Source organism: Populus nigra, chromosome 1 (assembly GCF_951802175.1).
Source record: "Populus nigra chromosome 1, ddPopNigr1.1, whole genome shotgun sequence".
NCBI classification, from domain to species: domain Eukaryota; kingdom Viridiplantae; phylum Streptophyta; class Magnoliopsida; order Malpighiales; family Salicaceae; genus Populus; species Populus nigra.
Genome location: NC_084852.1, coordinates 38,757,963 through 38,778,192, shown reverse-complemented (window position 1 = coordinate 38,778,192; position 20,230 = coordinate 38,757,963). Strand labels below are relative to the sequence as shown.

At 34.6% G+C, this 20,230-nt stretch overlaps 3 protein-coding genes and 1 non-coding gene across 5 annotated transcripts; 3 read left to right on the top strand and 1 right to left on the bottom strand.

The window, feature by feature from the left end:
• The first annotated feature begins 3,978 nt into the window (after nt 1-3,978).
• LOC133688911 (UV-B-induced protein At3g17800, chloroplastic) lies at nt 3,979-4,709 on the top strand. The gene is given in 5 exon segments (XM_062108559.1): nt 3,979-4,052; nt 4,054-4,132; nt 4,134-4,244; nt 4,246-4,282; nt 4,332-4,709. Coding segments are annotated over 5 exon segments (573 nt in total). The 5' UTR covers nt 3,979-4,005; the 3' UTR covers nt 4,631-4,709.
• Nucleotides 4,710-5,569: 860 nt separating this feature from the next.
• TRNAA-AGC (transfer RNA alanine (anticodon AGC)) lies at nt 5,570-5,642 on the top strand. The gene has a single exon. It is a non-coding gene; the product is annotated as a tRNA-Ala (tRNA).
• Nucleotides 5,643-9,643: 4,001 nt separating this feature from the next.
• On the top strand, nt 9,644-12,458 carry LOC133697161 (probable xyloglucan endotransglucosylase/hydrolase protein 30). The gene is made up of 4 exons (XM_062119565.1): nt 9,644-10,007; nt 10,124-10,224; nt 10,761-10,969; nt 11,812-12,458. Exons 1-4 carry the CDS (start codon nt 9,788-9,790, stop codon nt 12,335-12,337), a joined length of 1,056 nt encoding a protein of 351 aa, XP_061975549.1. The 5' UTR covers nt 9,644-9,787; the 3' UTR covers nt 12,338-12,458.
• A 1,609-nt stretch (nt 12,459-14,067) lies between these two features.
• On the bottom strand, nt 14,068-19,200 carry LOC133683151 (cellulose synthase-like protein D3). Of its 2 annotated transcripts, XM_062106693.1 has the most exons (4): nt 19,034-19,200; nt 17,816-18,582; nt 16,306-17,113; nt 14,068-16,013 (listed from the first exon to the last, which is right to left on the bottom strand). In XM_062106693.1, exons 2-4 carry the CDS (start codon nt 18,532-18,534, stop codon nt 14,262-14,264), a joined length of 3,279 nt encoding a protein of 1,092 aa, XP_061962677.1. In that variant the 5' UTR covers nt 18,535-18,582; nt 19,034-19,200; the 3' UTR covers nt 14,068-14,261. The 2 variants fall into 2 exon arrangements, with proteins under 2 accessions (XP_061962677.1, XP_061962668.1); XM_062106684.1 differs by lacking the exon at nt 19,034-19,200 and having other exon boundaries at nt 17,816-18,990.
• Between the last annotated feature and the right edge of the window lie 1,030 nt (nt 19,201-20,230).

Genomic DNA, 20,230 nt, shown 5'->3' with positions numbered 1-20,230 from the left:
TTTTGAATTAAGTTTTAAGAGTAGAGCTGTGGAAACAAAAAACTTTATATTTTTTTCTTTCACGAAACCATACGTCAATCTCTCATATAACAATGTATTTGTTGTAACTACTACAAATATGACAACTCCCTGAAATCTTGATGAAATAACTCTTGAATCTAAGAAATTGAATGAACATCCTTCTACAAGCTGAGAAATTCAGCATGAAGAAATAAATATTACTTATTTGGAATGTGATCCAAGATTATATCTAATGATATGAGATAATCTTGTTAACCAAAGAACATTAATTTGTTGCACTTATCTCAAAGTAAGTCCATCCCAACCTATACGTTCAAATTATCTTAAATTTTTTTAAAGATGAGAATCACCATCGTTGATTTTAAACCTTTTAATTTAGAGTATTTTTTGAGTTGGCTAAAGTACTCAAATGCAAATGAATCCTATATATTTGTCTACCTTGTTACATTTTTGGAAAGCCAATATGAAGGTTGAGATTTAATGTTTTTTTATCCATAAGCTTTGTTAATTGAAGAAAGGCAAATGAAGAGATTTATTATTTTTTATTGGGTCTTGTGGGAAGGAAAATTCACCACATAGAATTGTAGTGAAATGTTGTGAGGATTTAATGAATTAATCGCAATACATTCACAACTTGATAGATAAACAAGCATTATAAAAAGTTGAGAATAGTTTTTACTATTGATATTATTTGATTGCTAGATTTTCAAGCATGTACCTTTAAAGGCCTTAATGAAAGCTATAGTTCAAAAAATCAAGGTAATTTTATTGAACTCATGAAACTCTTAGAAAGTCATAATGATAAGCTTGATGGGCTTGTTTTAAAAAATGCTCCTCATTAAAATGATAAATAAACTTCTCATAAAATTCAAAAGAAAATTTTAAATATCTTTTCTAGCAATATGCGAAGGGTGATTTGTGATGAGATTGAGGATTCAAAGTTTTGTATCATTTTTCATGAACTAGATATGAAGCAAAAAAGGAAATTGTCTTATGGTTTATTGACAAAAATAGTTTTATTTGGGAACATTTTTCCATGTTGTGTCTGTGAAAGATATCATGATATTGACTCTAAAACAATATATGTTCTATGTTCTATCTTATTATGATTTTCTTATAGAACATATTTGAGGTTGAGGATATGAAGGTGCAGATAATATGCGATGTGAGTGGGATATACTCCAAGCTTTGTTTTTTAAAGATTTTTCTTTTGCTTATTATGTATATTGCTTAGCTTATAAGTTACAATTAGCTCTTGTTGTTGTCTTTACAGGAGTAAAACTTGTCCACCAGTTTTTTTACAAGTTTGAATTCTATTATTAAAATTGTTATTAGTTCATGTAAAATAAATGATGAGTTATAACTTGTTCAAGCAATTGAAATTAGTAATAAAATTGCTCAAGATGAAATAGAGATAAGAAAAATGAGCGAACCAAGATGGTACTTCAAAACTATATGATAATACTTTATGGGGTTCTTATTTTCAATCAATTTGTAACTTGTTAAGGATGTTTAATGTAACTTGTAAAGTTATCAATACTATATCTAAAGATGGATTAAATTACTCTCAATGAGGTGATACAAAAGCAACTTGTTTGCATTAACATCATTTGAAATTTTTTTATATTGCATCTGATGAAATAAATTATGGGGATTGGTGATGTTTTATGCCGATCTTTGCAACAATGAGATCAAGACTTTGTCAATGCCATGAGTTTAGTTTCAGCTACAAAGTCATTGATTTAAAAGTTATAAGACGATGGATGTGAATCTTTATTTAAGAGTGTCAAAATATTTTGCGCATTAAACGATATTGATATTCTTGATTTGAAACCACTATATACAAGAGCTCATGGTAGGTCTCGTCATTATAGTGAACTTCTCACAACTTTAGAGCATCATTTCATATTTAATATATTTGTAACTGCAATTAATTTTCAATTACAAGAGTTAAATAGTAGATTTTGTGATCAAACAATTAAGCTTTTTATTTTAAATTAAAAAATTATATCCTCAAGATTCTTATAGCTCATTCAGTCTTGATGATATATGAAATTTGGATGAAAATTTTTTTCTCAAAGATTTTAGTGAGCAAGATAAACTTCATTTGAGATTTCAATTGTAACATTATGAGCTTGATATACCAAAACACCTAAAGTTTTAGAAATTAGCTACTTTTTATGAGTTGTGTAAAGTAATGATAGCTTCTTAAAGATAAGAAAATTTAACATTTAATCTATAGATTAATTCGAATAACCTTAACTCCTTTTATATCTATAACAACTATAAAATGAACTTTTTCTACAATGAAGTTGGTGAAAATAAGGCTTTATAATATAATACATGATGATTTTTTTTTATGATAATTTAGTTTTATACATAGAAAAAGATATTTCTATGAACTTTGTAACATATATGATTATGGATAAGTTCTATTCAATAAAAGTTCATTGAGGATGACTTAGTTTAGAAATTTTTTTTTTTTATGTTTATATTGAACATTTTTAACTTTTAGTATTTATTAGAATGTAATAGACAATATAATACTACATATAAGAAAATCAAGAATTTCATTTTGATATAATTAATGAGCTTATTAAAATGGAATTTGATTTTTTTTTACTTGTATTTATAATATATCTTGGGGGCAAGCTAGAATTTTTCGTTCTGCCCTTAATTCCCTACTATACGTACTTGGAGTTGGAGGTATATATGAAACAAATCTATTCTGCTTTTCATCTGATTGATTCTCAATTACGTGTGTTACCATTTATTTTCATTCACTTTAGATCTTTACTTCCTAAATCCTCATTCAAGTGATCAATTATAATCATTTTAGTTTTTTTTTTCCTTTATTTTTTTTCCCTTTTTGTTGTTTCTAACGAAAGATTTTTTTAAAAAAATATATATCAATCATGTCTTTCTTTCCTAAGATTCTACCACTGCTTAAGAACCTACTTGAAAAGGTTTCATTTTGGTAGAGGTTTTTTTCTTCAAATTGACATAATTTTTAAAATTATTGAAGAAACTAGTATAGTAAATTTTTTTTTTGGATAAATAGCACAATTTACAGCTATTATTATTGGCGCAGCAAAATGGTATTGATAGGACTAATATTATTAAAACTGTAAGTTAATTCATAAAATCATATAATTTTACAAAGTCAATATATATTTATCATGTAAAATCATTTTATAAACTTAAAAACTGGTAAAATTAAACTGAAATATTGTAAAATAATAAGGTAAATTAACTCATGATTTTACTTATGCTTTTACGTTGAATACTCATTTCTTAAAACAAAAGAAACAAACCTTATCTCTTCAAAACTTCCAGCAGCCGCCCCTCATCTATCTTTTCTTGTGTTTTTATTTTCTAATAGAATCATGCCTCTTGCAGCTGTAATTTCTCTTTCACTTTTCTTCAGAAGTTCACATCTGGTTTTGATTATATGCCCTTAGACTTAATCACTTCAATGTAAGTCACATACCTTTAGGGACTGGCTTCAAAGTGTGAGCGAAGACTCAAAATTTTACTTGTGACTGCAGGTAAATCCAAGTAGTAGAACTGCATTATATGAATTAGATGACAGAATTAAGCATCTAGTTCAAAATTATGGTGTGTTTCTCGACATTTACCTACTTTCATATGTTGCTTCCAATTCTTTTGCTTGTTTCCTGCATGCCTAATCATTATAAGCAAGAACAAGACAAGACGTGAATGCTATGAAATTAGAGAATACCATTTGCGTTATAAGATTCCCAATTTGTTTCCTTTTTTTTACTGCACCTTATTAGTAGATAGCTTAATTTTTTCTCTTTCAAAATCATTTATTCTTGACGGCGCAACCAGTTGAATTCCCCCCCCGTCTTTGATCAGGTTATAAGACAAAAAGAAATATACATTCCCTTGCAACAGTAACAGCTTGCATTTATTTATCTCCATTGGTTTGGTTTTTGGCCAAACCAGGAACAAGAACTTGAAATGATACAGAGCCACCTGTCTATTGTACTTGGAGAAACGACTAGTCTGCCCCCTTGAGACCATTGTTGAAATTAGCAAAGTCAAACTTTGAAAGCTATATGCTGCTTCTATAATGTATGGATATTAATTTCCTCAGAAGAGTTGATCAGCGATATCAGCCTGAGAGAACCATGAATACCCTTCCCAAGGGATTTGATAAAGACCGGGCATGGTTTGAAGATCCAAGTCCAGCGAAACCGACTTTGGCGTCCAGAATCTTTGATAAGGATTGTGCCTGGTGATATATAGCGGTTATCCTGATTGGGGGTTCACGGATACTGGTGAAGAAAAATCATATAGACTGAGATCCTATGTGATGTACTTAGATGTGGAGACACTGCAAAGATATGCAACTATAAGATCCAAGGAAGCTATTTCTTTGAATGAAAAGCAGACTCAAGCACTTTTTGGGAGGCCAGATATAAGGATTGCTGAGAATGGTTCCATTGAGACGGCTAATGATGAAGTTGTCTCAATCACAATCTCTGGACTTACTATGCCGGTCCTGGAGGCGGTAGCTTTTGGACCATTCCTATGGGATGCAGAAAGCTATGTCGAATCAAAATACCATTTTTTGAACAGTTAAAAACACTTTTGTTTAGCTAGCCTTTGTTGCTCGCTGCAGATGTATAAATTACAATGCAAGGTCTTTTTCCTGGTGTCAATTGGTAAAATGTAACACGTAGCTGGGAGATAGATGGTAAAGCATGGTGCAAGAGCTGATAAATACAAATATATCTTCTTTTTATTAGCAAGATAACAACGTTTAAACAAGGAATGGAAGCTGCAAGCAATGCAGGTCTGAACTTGACAACTTTTCATTCCTGCTACTTATAGAGGTGACTCAAATGTTACCATTCCCATCATGCATTCTGCTTGTGATTCTCGGTTGCTTAGTTGTATCTGCTGTCTGTATACCTTTAAATTTTCGTAAAGCAGGTGATACTGTGGAAAACCAAGGAACAGTCACGAAATGGCATCAAAATGTTTTTATTCCAAGGATATCCCTGTCCAACTCTCCAAGGATATGACTGATGCTCCAGGAACTTCAAGATTGTTAAAATCTCTAAATAATTATCATGCTTTGCGGAGATTTTGACTTAGCAAGGCCATTATTTTATCTGGCTTCTTTCATTGCCTAGTGAGTTGTGACATAACGACCGACCTTATCTTCTGTTGATTTCTTGGATCAACCTTTGGACCTGTATGCCCTCATCAGAAGCATCACCGTTTATACTTGTATACTTTTGCTCTATCAATCATACATCAATTTCACGGGTGTTACATTAAAAGAAGGCAGAGAATCTCCAAATAATAATAATCAAGTGAAGAAGGGTGTTTGTTTAAATAATCATTTCCTGAATTTTAATTAATACCGGATTGCCTCAAAGTGAGTTCGTCTGGCATTGCTATCGTCCTAGCAAGACCTGCATTTCTCTTCATTATAGCAGTCGCTAGTGTGTTTTATATATTTGTGAATGGAATAATTATATAATAATTATTAAAGAAGAAACCGAGCGTCAGTGGGGATGTAGCTCAGATGGTAGAGCGCTCGCTTAGCATGCGAGAGGTACGGGGATCGATACCCCGCATCTCCATTCATTTATTTCATCGAACATATACATCCTTTTTTTTTTTTTTTTTGATGTTTATAACTTTCCAGTTTCCACTTTTATGATGCTATAGCCTATATAGCACTACTTTCTTCGATGTGCAGGGAATTTACTATATATTAATTACTGTTTACCATTTCACTATGGATTAATTGTTCACCATTTTTTTTATGTTGGCCCTTAACTTTATTTTCTCACGATTTTATCCTTTCTTAGCCAAATTAAATGACAGTTGATTCAAATTATTGACCAATAACAAAATTGAAAGAAGAAGGATCAATATGAAAAAGACATAAAAAATAGGTGGTGGGTTCATATTTAACATGAAAAGTTTAGTTTAGTCCTCAATATTTTCAAATAATACCCATTAGGTCCCTCAATGTTTTTGCAATTTAATTTTGATATAAAAATTTATTTTTATTATTTTTTCTTAGTTCCTAGTTTAATATACTTATAATGTCATTGTGTTAATATTTATATATATAAAAATAAAATAGGTCAGACGAATCATGATTGGACTTACCTCACCAACTGGGTTATATTAGTTCAATATCTATATGATTTAAGTTGATTAAAAACAAAAAATAGAGTTTTGATAATATTGGCCTTTATTAGCGCACAAAATCCTTTGTCAAGTTTACTACATGCACTTCAGAAACACATTAACAACAATTGCACTTTTTTTTTTTTTTTTTTGCATAAAAAATCAATTCAACCTGCAACAAAACTTAAGCCAAGAAACTAGCATAAACTATCCAAGAAAATATTATGAATAGCACAAATTAACAAGGAAAAACAATAATATATTATCAAGTCACTATCAAAAAAATTAACAAATAACAACGAAAACGCAAACAAAAAATATTATGCGGTAGTTTCCGACTAAATTAGCTACAAAGAATTATTAAGACTTTGTAGTATGTTGTTTTCAATTATTGTTTTCTTAAGTTGTTATTATTATTTTAATTTTCAAACTTTTTTCTTCCATGATACATATAACACTAGGTTGAAAGAGAGATACGGTGATGATTGTTCGACCCATCTGAATCTCGATCTAGATTTGCAATGGAGGATCGTATGGTGTACCCGATAGAAATCAGGTGTATGGTCTCTCTAATACTACGACTGAGTTCTTACAAATGACTTATAGTGTTTCAACCATTGGATGCTTACAATCGATTCCGAACACTCAAACTTCGAAGTTCAAGGCGATTTTAGACCAGCGAGTTAAAGATCAGACGACCCATCTTGGTGCTGATTATGAATGGCTCGGTGTCTAGATGGCCGAACTTCGCCAATTGTTATTTGAGATGAGATCATAGATGAGTGGTGTATCTGCTCCCTTTTATTTGCCTCATGATTTAGGAGAAGACTCGTCTCCTTCTCCTCTTTCAGCGTCTTTATTCTAGATTAATTGTATTTGAACTTATACATGTTTAAATTTATAATAAATATTTGAATTTTATATTAATTTATTTTTTTGTTTAATATATATTTTTAAATTATTATTGATGGGATAACCGACACACATAGTTCGTTAATATATTCTAAAGAGTTGGAAAAGAATTACTGAAAATATTATCGCCACTGTTTACACACTAACATAATAAAAGATGGTTTATTTAGTGGTTATATATCAAATTCACTGACAGACATACCTACGAAGGAAAAAAATCACCAATGAAATGATATATGATTTTTCTACTGGTGATATGTTATATTCAGTGATAGAAGTACCGACAGAATGAAGTGAGAATAGGTGTTTTTACGTTCTGTGTCCGTCAGCAAAACCATCTGTAAAATTATAATTGACGGATTCACCGACAGACCACAAATCACTGACGAGAATTTTTCTGATGAATTATTTTGTTCGTGATCACGTTGGCAAGTTTCTTGCCGATGGACTGCGAGTATAAATACTAATAGAAAATTATGTCGACAAATCTAAAAATTTTAATAGTATATTCCGTCGATGTTTTTCAATTTTTTAGTGGCGAGTCATTTGCATAAAAATAATAAAAACTGAAAAAAAATACAAATAAATAAAGGCATTTGTTGACATATATATATATACACCCACACACGCCCATAAGTGACCCCTTCTAAATACGTAAATGACGAATTGTATATAAGGTGAAAAATAAAAATAAAATAAAAAATCATACTCATGGTATTTGAAGGGTTGGCAACGATTCATCTGGAAAAAAAAAATTAAAAAAAAGTAACAGAGAGAGAGAGAGAGAGTGAGTCTAATTAATTAGGATGAGTGGTTTCATTTTAAAGAGAAAATGAATAAGGAGAAGGGTCTGGTCAATGTATTTAAGGGTAATTTAGTAATATTAATGCAGTTGATAAAAATTTGACAGGAATCCAAGTGATTTTTATACTACAACGACATAGTGCGGTCGTAATAACAACGTGGCACTTACTATAAACGCCGCCGTTAGTATCGGACGCGGTTTGTCCATCTCCTCGAGGCTTTCTTTCTCTTTACGCCGTTACTCGTATATTCCAGCAAGGCCCTTCAACTCCTATCAAAATACAGAAACCACTAGCACACGCCTCCCTCCCTCTACCCTTTGACCATACTGCCCTCCTGTTGCCTCTAGATTTACAGAAACCTCGTAAGTTATTGTACAATTCGCCGAAGTTCCAGCTGGTAACAACAGCAACAATTATAGTATTTTCTTATCCTCTCTCCACCTAATCCGATAGGAATGAAGATCACAATGATACCACGAATATTTACATCAAACATTATTCTTGAATTTTTTATTATCAAACACTTTTGAATTCGAATAACTACCTAATTTTAAAAAATTTCTAATTCTTTTGATTTTTCACAGCATAAAAACAAAAAGACATTAACATAAAAAAACAGATATATATAATGGTTACTAGAAACTTATATGATCGTTAACTTCAGGACCTATATGATTAATCGAGGTACGCATAAGCTGATCCGAATATCCATGTTAATAATAATAATAACAATAATAAATATATATGGCATCAAAGACATTAGTTAGATTATGGTTGTTGAGGATAGAGAGTTAAAATGAGGATGGCAGGAAAGGATTGACATCTTGAGGATGGAAATTGAGGCTGTTATATATATATATATATGTGTGTGTGTGTGTGTGTGTGTGAGCATAATTGATCTATCTTTTTAAGAGCTCTAGCGATTCATGTAATAAAGAAGATTAATAAAATAAAAAGAAAAAAAATCCAGAGATAAAGAAGCAAAGTTTTGAACCTGGCCCGGATAATCACCTAATTAACTACGCACTACACCATTGTGTCATTAGGTAAAAAATTGTTCTATAGTTTTTAATTTTTTTAACATACCTAATGATTTTTCCAAGGAGAAGAGATCATATAAATAAATAAATAAATAAAGGGAACCGTAACAAAAGGGCAGCTAGCCGTATGTTTTATTTTTTATTTAAAAAAAAGGTAGTTGAACCAGAAAAAAGAAGAGAAAATGGAGTGGTTAAGTACACAGCTAGCTAGCGAGCGAGCGAGCCTGCCTAAGACGATACCAAATCTACTTTATATATACTGATAAGAGGGTCGTCGTCTTAACTCTAAAGAACAACAAATTCTGGCTTCTTGCATGCTCATAATGAATAAGCGTTGCGTATTTTTATCTATTTTTGCATGCTACCTAAACTGTCAACCTCTGTGCATGGAATCTGCAGCCCCACACCCTCACCATCCAGCTTAGTTGTCGCCTCACTCTTTGACTTGCACCACAAGCAAACCATATTTCTAGTTAGGTTATGCAACTGCTTAAAAATATAGTTCTCCATAATCATTAATTCGGAAGCCAACGAAGACAACAGGCTAGAACAAGTAGCTACAAATTGCAACCACCACCCCCTCATATCCATTGCAGAGTGGCAATAACGTCAAATCGAAACATTCAGAGGGCATTCTTGTACAATAGCACAATTCAAAACGACCGCAGACTTATCCAACCCTTATTAAGACCATCCTCCTCTCCTCCTCTCCCTATCCCTTCTCCTTCTCCTCATTCCGATTCATGTGGCTTTGTATATATACACTTGCAGAGAAAGCAAAGGAGGATTAACGAGAGAGAAAAAAACAATAAATACTAAAATAAATTCATGGTAAAGAACAAAATGGATTGCTTATGCTGTTGGTCTCTCTCGAAACCTTTCTATCTCCTTCTCTTCCTTTTCTCCTTTCCTTGTATAATTGCCAGCGCAGCTTTCAATCTCTCCACCATCTCCTTTGATGAAGGTTACAGCCCCCTCTTCGGCGACGGCAACCTTGTTCGTTCTCCTGATGGTAGAACCGCCCGCCTCCTCCTTGATCGCTTCACAGGTATATATTCGCATCTTGTATTTTTATTAAAAAAAAGTCTCAAGAAAACCTGCATGTATAATTAATGCTAATATATATAATTTCGTTGATCGATCGTTAATTTCGGGGAATTTCAGGTGCGGGTTTTATTTCATCCAAGATGTATAAATATGGATTCTTTAGTGCCAACATCAAGTTACCAGGCGACTACACTGCCGGTCTCTGCGTTGCCTTCTATGTAAGTGACAAGTAATCATATATTCCTTTCGAGAATAGGAAAATTGCTCTCTTTTTTTTTAATCCGTTCCTTTTCTTTTCGAAGAATTTTCTTTAAGCTTTTTGGTTTGGTAAGACCTTTGAATTTGTTTTTTCTGGCTTCATGTAAAGGATCAATTCAATTCTAATTTGAATTCGCTAAGTCATCTCAGCTTCTTTTCGGCAATTAATTGCATCTTTTAAGGCTCTATTTATGATCACTTAACTTTTCTCATTAGCTTTTGGAAGATTTAATACTCTCTTTGTTATCTTAAATTTTCCGTGAGAAATTCAGTTGTTTGATTGAGAATCCTTAAATCATATCTTCATAATGAAGATTATATATATATATATATATATATATATATATATATATATATATATATATATATATATGCGCGCTACCGAACAGTTTTGTTAAAAAAATATTTAATGTCAAATTAATAAATATATGATTATCATGGTCAATATATAATTATCGATCATGATGAATGTTGTGTTTTTTCAACGCGGGCGCAGACATCAAACGGGGACGTGTTCGAGAAGACCCATGATGAATTGGACTTTGAATTCCTAGGAAACACTGAAGGGAAGCCATGGAGGTTCCAAACAAACTTGTATGGTAATGGAAGCACGAGTCGTGGCAGAGAAGAAAGATATCGATTATGGTTTGACCCTTCCAAACAGTTCCATAGGTATAGCATTCTATGGACGGCAAAGAACACCATGTGAGTTGTCTTCTCCCTCCAACTTTATACCCACCTCTTGGCTCTTCGCTGGCTATTCAGTTGTTTTTTTGAACATGATGTGTGTTTTTGCACATACACGTCAATGTCGTATTTTATGTCATGCAAAGCTTTTGTTTTCGGTTGTTGTTTGACCTATCAAGAGAGGGGGGGGAGGGACACAGGTGTAATAAAGGAAGAGAAGTTGGCAATTGCGTGAGGGAATTGGGATGTTAATATTAAATTACCAGTGGACAAACGTCGACTTATTAACGAGACAACAGTTTTAGGTTGCTTGTGATCCTGGTTGGTTTTGGAGAGGGATGCAACCTAATTTATTGTTTTTCATCAACACTACTGTACTCTTTCCAACTTTAAATTGTGTTCTTGGATCGAAAGACTTTTTAGGAGTGATTTTTCCTTTAGCAGGAGGTGCCTTCTGAAATAAATGTTACGCCGGAAAATTCTAGTTGTACTCGGATTGAATTCGCAAAACTTTAAATTCATGAAGTGAGCACATTAAATATGTAACATGGATAGTAATATTTCTTAGGTCACCAACTTGTGAGCTCCTTGATTTCTATATGCAAGATTGACCGCTGCTTTTATTTTTATTTTTATTTTTGTAATAATTCTACCTACTGGATATAAATAATTATCATCAACCACTTACCACCATTTTACAAAAACTAGTAAATTAATTAATTGAGTTTTGTAGCTACTGCTATTGATTTGATCCTTTTCTTGATTCCTGCTAATATTCTCCCACAACTCACATGCACCAAGATTTTTACCCCACTTTTGACTGACAATAAAAGGTGCCATTTATGGTGGTGGGTTTTCAGATTCTACATCGACGATGTTCCCATCCGAGAGGTGATTCGCAGTGAAGAAATGGGCGGCGAGTACCCATCAAAACCAATGTCCCTGTATGCTACAATATGGGATGCGTCAAATTGGGCAACTTCTGGTGGCAAATACAAGGTCAATTATAAGTATGCACCATTTGTGTCCGAATTTAAGGACTTTGTCCTAGAGGGATGCCCTTCTGACCCCATCGAGGAATTTCCTTCTGTGGATTGCTATGAGAGTTATTCCAGGCTTGAGAGTGCCGATTATGCCACCATAACAAGGAGACAACGGTCAGCCATGCGTAAATTTCGCCAGCGTTACATGTATTATTCTTACTGCTACGATTCATTAAGGTATCCCGTGCCACCACCAGAATGTGTTGTGATTCCAACAGAGAAGGACAGGTTCAGGGACACTGGTAGATTGAGATTCGGTGGCAGCCATCAAGGCCGCAAACGCCGCTCAAGGCGGCGAGGTCGAGTTCAAGTTTCTAGTATAGAATCTGATCCGGATGTGTGATACCATTTCATTGATTTGTAAATTAGTATATCGTATGGGGTTTGGCTTCCATTTTGTAATTTTTTTTTTAAATCTTTGTTAATATATATAGAGAAAGAGGGATTGATCGAATAATCCAATTTGGTGATTATATTGCAGCTGCATGCATGGTTTGGATTATTGGTTAGTTCTTCTCGTTTAGCATACGAACTTGTCTATTGAGACGCTTGGTTGCTAGAATAATTAATAATCCAGTACCATAACATGAATTATATTCAAATAGCTTAGCCATGATGATCAAAGACTTTCACCCCACTATCATGGGTGCAATATATAGAAGGAGATTGTAATTAAATATCAAAATGCTAGTATTGTATATTTAACATTTTCAAGGTAAGGATTGGTATGTAGTGTTTAGAAATGCGATTGAAATTGTATTTTTAAAAAATATATATTTTTATTTAAAAATTATTTGATATGTTGATGTTAATAATATTTTTTAAAAAAATTATTTTAAAAAATTATTTTTAATATAAAAATTCCAATATGGTTACGTGAAGACTGAAGAGAATGCTAGCTTTTGATGGTAATTAAGAGGATGTTTTGCAGTATAACAGCTGCCTGCCAATTTTTATGACTGGTCTCGTAATATGTAGTCATGACCATTGACCAAAGGTCATTCTATGCGTTGTTTTTGTGTTCAATATAGAATCACATTATTGTGAAAAATAAAATAAATTATGTACTAATTATTATTAGTTCATGTGACATATTTGACTTCAATTAAATTAATTAAATTATTAAAAATGCACCGCGATAAACAAGCACGAAATGTCATAGCGTGTGGTAATTTTGTCCTCAAATTATTTTGATGCTTCAATTGAGGCCTTCTATATTTCATAAAAAAGAAAATACAATTTTTACAAGGTAACGAGAAATTAAATATGGAAAGAGACTGCATATTGATGGGCAGGTGAGAAAGACAGAGGATTTTATTCGTAACTCTTACTGCAGAATCGCCATGCCTTTGAATCAGTGAGAGCAGTTGAGCACAAAAACATTAATAAGCCGAAGGAGGTTGGAGACAGGTTGGTTTGGCTGATATACATTCAACAATTACCAACTCTGGAAGATGTTTCTGACTTTGACATTCAACCGACTCTAATAAGCCGAATGAATAGGTCATCGATCATAGGCGTCACAAGCAACCTTGTGTATCTAGATGTGTTTCCAGCTGTTTCCCTTTAACTGATTGACCTGAGCGGCACTAGGAACCATCGGGGGCCGCCGGCAAAAGGTCTTGAACAAGGAACATTTCTATTCTCAAACCTTAATAATGAAATCACGAACGAGGAGCTTAAGCCCCCTGTTTAGATTTTAAAGCACGGCACTAAAGCTGTCAGCTGCGACCAGTTCGCTGATAAGATACAAGGTTGTTGCAGTAAAAGGAAAAAATTATAACAGCAACTATGTTGATAATATGCATGGCAGAATGTGATGAAATGCATACATTATAATGGAAACGAGGAAAGAATGATAACCGTCCCTTTTCATTACATTAAAATCTACTAAGCACAAACCAACTAATATTTGGAGGAAACAGGGGATTTGTTCTATAACATTCTCAAAGATTTTCAATCAAACAGTGGAAGAAAAACTAAAATTCAAAGATGTAGAGAAAATCTTGCACTGCATGTCTACCTATGATCAATTCTAAAAGGAAAGAAGGAGAAAAGGTAAAGAGTGCAAACTTTAAATCGTAAAAAGGGTAAGATGTTAATCACATTAGTTTCTGAAGTTACACCTGAAAATCTGTAAAGAATTGAATGTATTACTATATAACCCATGCCCTGTAAGAACATCAAATCTATGTTAAAGATCAGGAAAAAAATACATGATGAAGCCTAGATGCAGCCCACACCTAGATATAGCAGAAACACGAAACTCATGGGAGTTGGAATAGCCCCCCTATTTGAGTATTTCCCGATGGAGGGTCAATAGCAACCCAGAGTAGTGAAATACATATAGAAAGGAGCCCCGACCAAACATATATGATGGTGGGTGTCTTTCCACGTCTTCCCATAAGCCCTTTTGCAAAGGGGTAGAGATGAGCCAGGACCCAAAAGCTGAAGAACACGCCTCCAAGTAAATTGCTCCACTGAGGTGCGTCACTGTATATAGTTCGGGAAACTCCGACTCCAATTGCAATAAGGTTGACCATAATGATTGTGCAAGGTGGTATCATAAGAGATGTCCATTTGAATACATAGAGATCAGAAAACTCATCATCAACATCATCTCCACCTGATTTAGATGTTAGTGTGAATGAAATCTCAATTCCTGCAATCACCTTCAGTAGCCCCTGGAGCACGGCAACAAGATGAGCACTTGTGCCTCCGATTAACCAGAACTGCTCGTTCCTCCACCACTCTTCCAGTGTAATTCCAGACCACTTGATCTCAAGCACAGCAAGAATGCAAAGGGTCAAGCTGATGATCAAGAGGTATACTAGGAATGTGACAGTTAGAGACGCAACTATAAACTGATTGGACAAGAGTGCAAGAGCGGGAAGGAAGCAGTAAACAATAAGGAACAAAGAAGTGAAAGGGTAAATTCCAACATTGAGGTAAGCAATTCTCTGCAGCAGCTTCAACCTATGACCACCCAGAAGGGCATTGTTGCGAGAAAAGAATATCTCAACAGAGCCAGTTGCCCACCGGAGAACCTGATGAAGTCTATCAGTGAGATTAATAGGGGCAGTCCCACGGAATGCATCCCTTTTAGTCACACAATAAACGGATCTCCATCCCCGTTCATGCATCCTATACCCAGTGACCACATCCTCAGTTACAGACCCGTAAATCCATCCAACAGATTGGCCCCATTCAGTCTTGTCTTCATACCAGCAAGAGATGACATTCACTGCCTCTGCAATTGTGGCTAGATGCAGGGGCTCCCTTGGAAGAGTTAGAGCACCAGGAGGTCGTCCATATTTAATATATGAATTATCAGCAAGGGGCAGACCTTGAAATGCTGCCACCTGTACAGAATCAAGAAACAAACTTGAATTTCCAAATTTTCTAGGAATAAGTGCAAGGTTCATTTCCTGATTGTCTGTGTCTTCCGCTTCATGAGACTGGCCATTTTCCGGGGCAGAAGCAATGGCAGCCTTCTTGTGACGACCAAAGAAGCAGCTGCAGCAACTGCCATGATCCTCATACCGTGGAGGATCAAAGTTATAGAGGGCAGTCCGACGAAAGAGGCATCCTGTTCCAACGTATACTGGACCTTGTATCCCATCAAGGGCTCGCATGTTGACATCAAAGAAAACAGAGTTGTGATTGGCATAGCGATCAGAAGGATCAATTCCTTCAAACCTCTGAGGAAACTGAACATAACAAATGCCTTCCCCACCCCGGTCCATCATGAAGCACATGCCTTCTCTCAATGCCTGGGAGTTGTATATGTAGTGGTCACAGTCAAGGTTAAGAATGAACGGTCCATTAGACGTAACAGCAGAAGCTCGAACCAGTGCATTCATTGCTCCAGCCTTCTTGTTGTGATCATAACCAGGTCGCTTTTCCCGAGAAATATAAACCAATACAGGAAGGCGAATGTCCACTTCAGATAGGTTCATCGAATTGCTATCACCAGCTGTTCCTTTTAGTGGTTCCTCAATAGGAGGCTGCAACATTACCTGCAGTTGATTTTTCAGCCTGTTATTCAACACATCAATCTCACTACATATAAAACACTTGAATAAATTTCAATAGAAGTTACTAAGTACCCTGCTGGACAATTAATGCATTTGCCACGGAACTCTAGTAACACTATGCCTAAACTTTTTGCTTCTTAATCAAGGAAAATAACACTCCATATAGCAAGCAAGATGTGATGAGAAATTAATAGATGCTTTTTTCTGTTATATTAGATAACAAAAAAGAAGAGTTCCTGTAATAAAATGTAAGTTTTAGAACTAGTAATCTTACCTGTATGATGCTGGCATGATCACCCCTAGTGTTCTCAGGTGCTGGAACTGTCCAGGTGCCGGGCCAATGGGTTCCATCAGCCATCCAAGTAGCTTTTGGGATCTTCAATCTATCCAATGGTTCATCATCACCTTTCTCTTTCCATCTCTTCATTGCCTTAAGCTCCTCTTGACTATTATAAGCATCAGAACGTCGGCGAATTGAATCAGAAAGGCCATTAATTCGAACCTTGAACTCATCATACTCGCGTTTTACCCGCCTTCGATCTCTAACAAAATCTGGGCGGACCTTTGTCTTATAAGGATCTGTCTTCAGATTGAAATAAGATTCTGGGTTTCTGGGTTCAATTTCATGCTTCCTACAAAATGGAACCCACAAGTTGGCAAAACTAGCAGCCTCTGCCATGGCTTCAAAAGTCAGCAGAGATCCTCCATCATCAGAAACATAACACGAGAGCTTCTCAACTGGGTAGTCAGCAGCGAGAATAGACAGAATGGTGTTTGCAGTAACAAGGGGTGGTTCTTTCTCTGGATCTGCAGTAGAAACAAAGATATCTATGCCAGGAAGATCAGATTTTCCTGTAGGATTACCTGGACTAGGAGTTTCGAACTTCTCCTTCAGAACATCAAGGTCAGCAACACGGTTAACTGGACAGAGCTTTGGGAGCTGGTCCAGTAGCCAAGAAAAAGCAAACCAGATTTCACAAACCAGAGACATGCCCCACAACCACATTGCTTCTTCATTAGGATTTGAGACCCTCCAATACAGGAAAAATCCAAGAACAATCATTCGGACAAGGATTAGAATCCTGCAACAATAGTTCAGCAGAACGCATGAATTATAAAATCAAATTCCTATTGCGCGTAAATGCTGTGAAAAGCAAAAGCTCCCAGGAATAAGAAAACAGAAGCTCAGAATAATCATGTCATGTAACGATAACCAAAAAAAACTAAAAACATGACCAAAAAGCAGAAAACTTTAAAATTTGCTGAAAATATGGTAGCTGTAGTATATATAGCGGATCAAGGATGGAACAGACGCCAAAGCAGTAATGCAAAGTGCTCCCAAAGCCTATAAAGTTATTTAGCGATTTAAAGTCCAGAGGTTATATGGTCCACATGCACACCAATGCAGATTGAGCTAAATTATCCCTATCCATAGGAAATATACGAACCTTGCAATTCATAGAAATTGGTAAAATGTTCAGAAACTTCAGTGTCCCGGACTGATTATAAGGACATCTCTTACTGTTCTGTAACTCTCTGTTTAACTTTGCTATAATCTACCACCCAATACATTGCAATGGTGCACAGATTGTTTTATGCTAGAAACGACTCATGACTTGAAAACACAACCGGTAAATTTATGTTACAAGAATGGATTAAAAACCCTATTCCTGAATCTCTGTATTATTTATTCCCCACTCCAGATAAGCAACGACAGGACACAAGGAAAACTCACAACTCAGGGTAACTAAAAGAGAACACGAGAGGAAAATTGGTATTCTTACCGATATGGAGCAATAACTGCAGCAGATATTTTCACTTCACGGGTAAGCGTTTTCCATTGCTTCTCAACAAATGTTTTAGGGACATCACTACTCCCCTCATCATTGTCATTCACACCATCTGTTGGCCACACAGCATTTCCATACCCATAATTCGTCTTTGACTCAAACAAAAATTGGGTATAATCAAAGTCATCACTCTGGCTCTTCGCCAACGCTTTATTCGATTCGGCGAAAGATGACCTCCTGTTCAACTCAGGCACATCGTGACTCCTATAAGACTCTTTACAACCAGGGCATATCCCATCACCAGTAGCTAAGGCATCCTTATAACAATCCCTACAAATTTTGTATTCACATTCACAAGGCGCTAAATCATCAGTGATGACCTGAGCATCACAACCCGACATCGCACAATACGACCCTTTTGCGCTTGCTATTTGAGGATGGCTTGTTTGGAACTCGGTCATCTTCTCTTTCAAATGTGCACGCGTAGCGCAATTATGCCCACCAGTAAACATAGAATTCGACGTGCAACTCCTCTCCAGCTTCTTTTCATTCTCTACAGGGGTTTCCATTGGCTGATTATCAGGTGTGGGCGGTATCTGGACTGTATATGTAGCAAATTCTACACTACCGATTTCACTATCAAGATCCTCCCTTGAGTTACTATAGTGGTGAATTGTGGGCGCTCTTCTTAGTTGGAATGGATCAGCAGCCATGTTGTTGACTGTGTAATGTTTAGCAGACAATATTGAACTGAACAGACCCTGAAATCAAAAGTGGTTATATGAGCAAAAACAGCCCAAAATCAATCCTCTTCTTTAGAAAAAAAAAAAAAAGTCCAATCTCTCTCTCTTTATCTCCTCTTTTTAAGACAGGAAACATGGGTTAAAGAAGAAAAAAAAACTGAAAGCAGAACTCGTTTATATGACCACAGATAACAATTGACGAAATAAAAAAAATAATCCTGTCTTTGAAATTTTCACATAAACATAAAGTCTCAAGAGAGTAGTTGAGAAATGAAGCAAACAAAACTGGAAGAGAGAGTTTCCTACAAAGCGTGCCTCTTTATACAACAGGGAAAAAAAAAAACAAAAAACAGAGGGACCGAGTCCGATTCAGAACCTCAAGCCACCAATATTATTTCTTGAAACCCATCATATCATATCAATACTGACACCAATAACATTTCTATTTTATTAGAAAAAAAAAAAAAACCTTTTGTTGAAAATGCAGGTCTCTCCAACTAAAAAGACCGAGTCCCCTGTTTGTGATTTCTCTAGAGAGGTACAAGCAAGTGTTTTAGGGTAGTGGTAATATTTTTTATTTTTTAAAATGATTTTTGTATTATTTTTGTAAAAGAGAGTGAATTTACAGTTTCAACGCTTAGTAACAATAATGTTTTTTTTTCTTTGATAGATATTAAAGGCGAGGATGTGAATGCGAGACATGTGGGTATGGTAATAAGTTCAGTGACGAGAACAAGGAAACACGGCTTTTGCTCGTAACAAGAATCTAAAATCCGACCATTTACACTGGGGCTATTTTCGGCACTTTGTTTTTTCAGGATGTCAAGCCGCATTCTACGCGGTGCTTTGGGGTAGGTTTTGCTAGTGCGTGTTGCTGATTTGCATTCCTCTCCATCAGATCAGACCTCTTTGTTTTGTTTTTTTCTTTTTTATTATATATAAAAAAAAACAAAATGAAGAGGCAAACCAATATATTTTTATTAGAAGAGAAGGTTATTCTTATGTTAGTTTAAGTTTTTTATTTAAAATATTGCAATAATACATCACTCATTGATATGATATGATGTATTTAAGAAGAATTATTGATAATTTTAATGATTTAAATATAAAAAATAAAAAATAAAAAACACAAACTGATTGAATGATAACAAGGTTTATTATATATGAAAACCCTAAAATGCAAAAGCATCACTAAATTTTTATTAATTTCACTTGTTAAAAAGCTATCATGATGTTATTTGGCAACGCGACTCAAACGGTGTTTTATAAAAATTTATTTTTTAAGTTAATTATTTTATATGTTTAGATTGTTTTAATGTGCTGATGTCAAAATAAATTAAAAAAATATTTTGATAAATTTTCAAGATAAAAACACTTTAAAAAACAATCACAACCCTAATATCAAACACAACCTACAATACTTTATATGTTAAATATAAAAAAATAAACTAAAAACTTTATTTTCTTCAAATAAAAAAATTAAAAAATATATCCGAAGAAACTTGGAAGTTTTGAATTCTTTAATTTTATATATGTGCAATATTGATGACGCTCAAATGCGCCATACAATGTGCTTGTGACGTGATAAGAATCAATATGCAAAATTTTAGTTTCACAAGTTAAGTGAATTGAACCTATGCGTGTATTCCATGTTGGTGTTTCTCTA

Excerpts from the sequence above, each read along its gene's own strand:
- LOC133683151 (XM_062106693.1), bottom strand. The coding sequence starts at position 18,534 with ATGGCTGCTGATCCATTCCAACTAAGAAGAGCGCCCACAATTCACCAC. Across the intron at positions 17,114-17,815 it reads GCAGTTATTGCTCCATATCG|GATTCTAATCCTTGTCCGAA; the intron begins GTAAGAATACCA and ends CTATTGTTGCAG. Across the intron at positions 16,014-16,305 it reads ATCATGCCAGCATCATACAG|GTAATGTTGCAGCCTCCTAT; the intron begins GTAAGATTACTA and ends AATCAACTGCAG.
- LOC133697161 (XM_062119565.1), top strand. The coding sequence starts at position 9,788 with ATGGTAAAGAACAAAATGGATTGCTTATGCTGTTGGTCTCTCTCGAAA. Across the intron at positions 10,008-10,123 it reads CCTCCTTGATCGCTTCACAG|GTGCGGGTTTTATTTCATCC; the intron begins GTATATATTCGC and ends GGGGAATTTCAG. Across the intron at positions 10,225-10,760 it reads GTCTCTGCGTTGCCTTCTAT|ACATCAAACGGGGACGTGTT; the intron begins GTAAGTGACAAG and ends ACGCGGGCGCAG.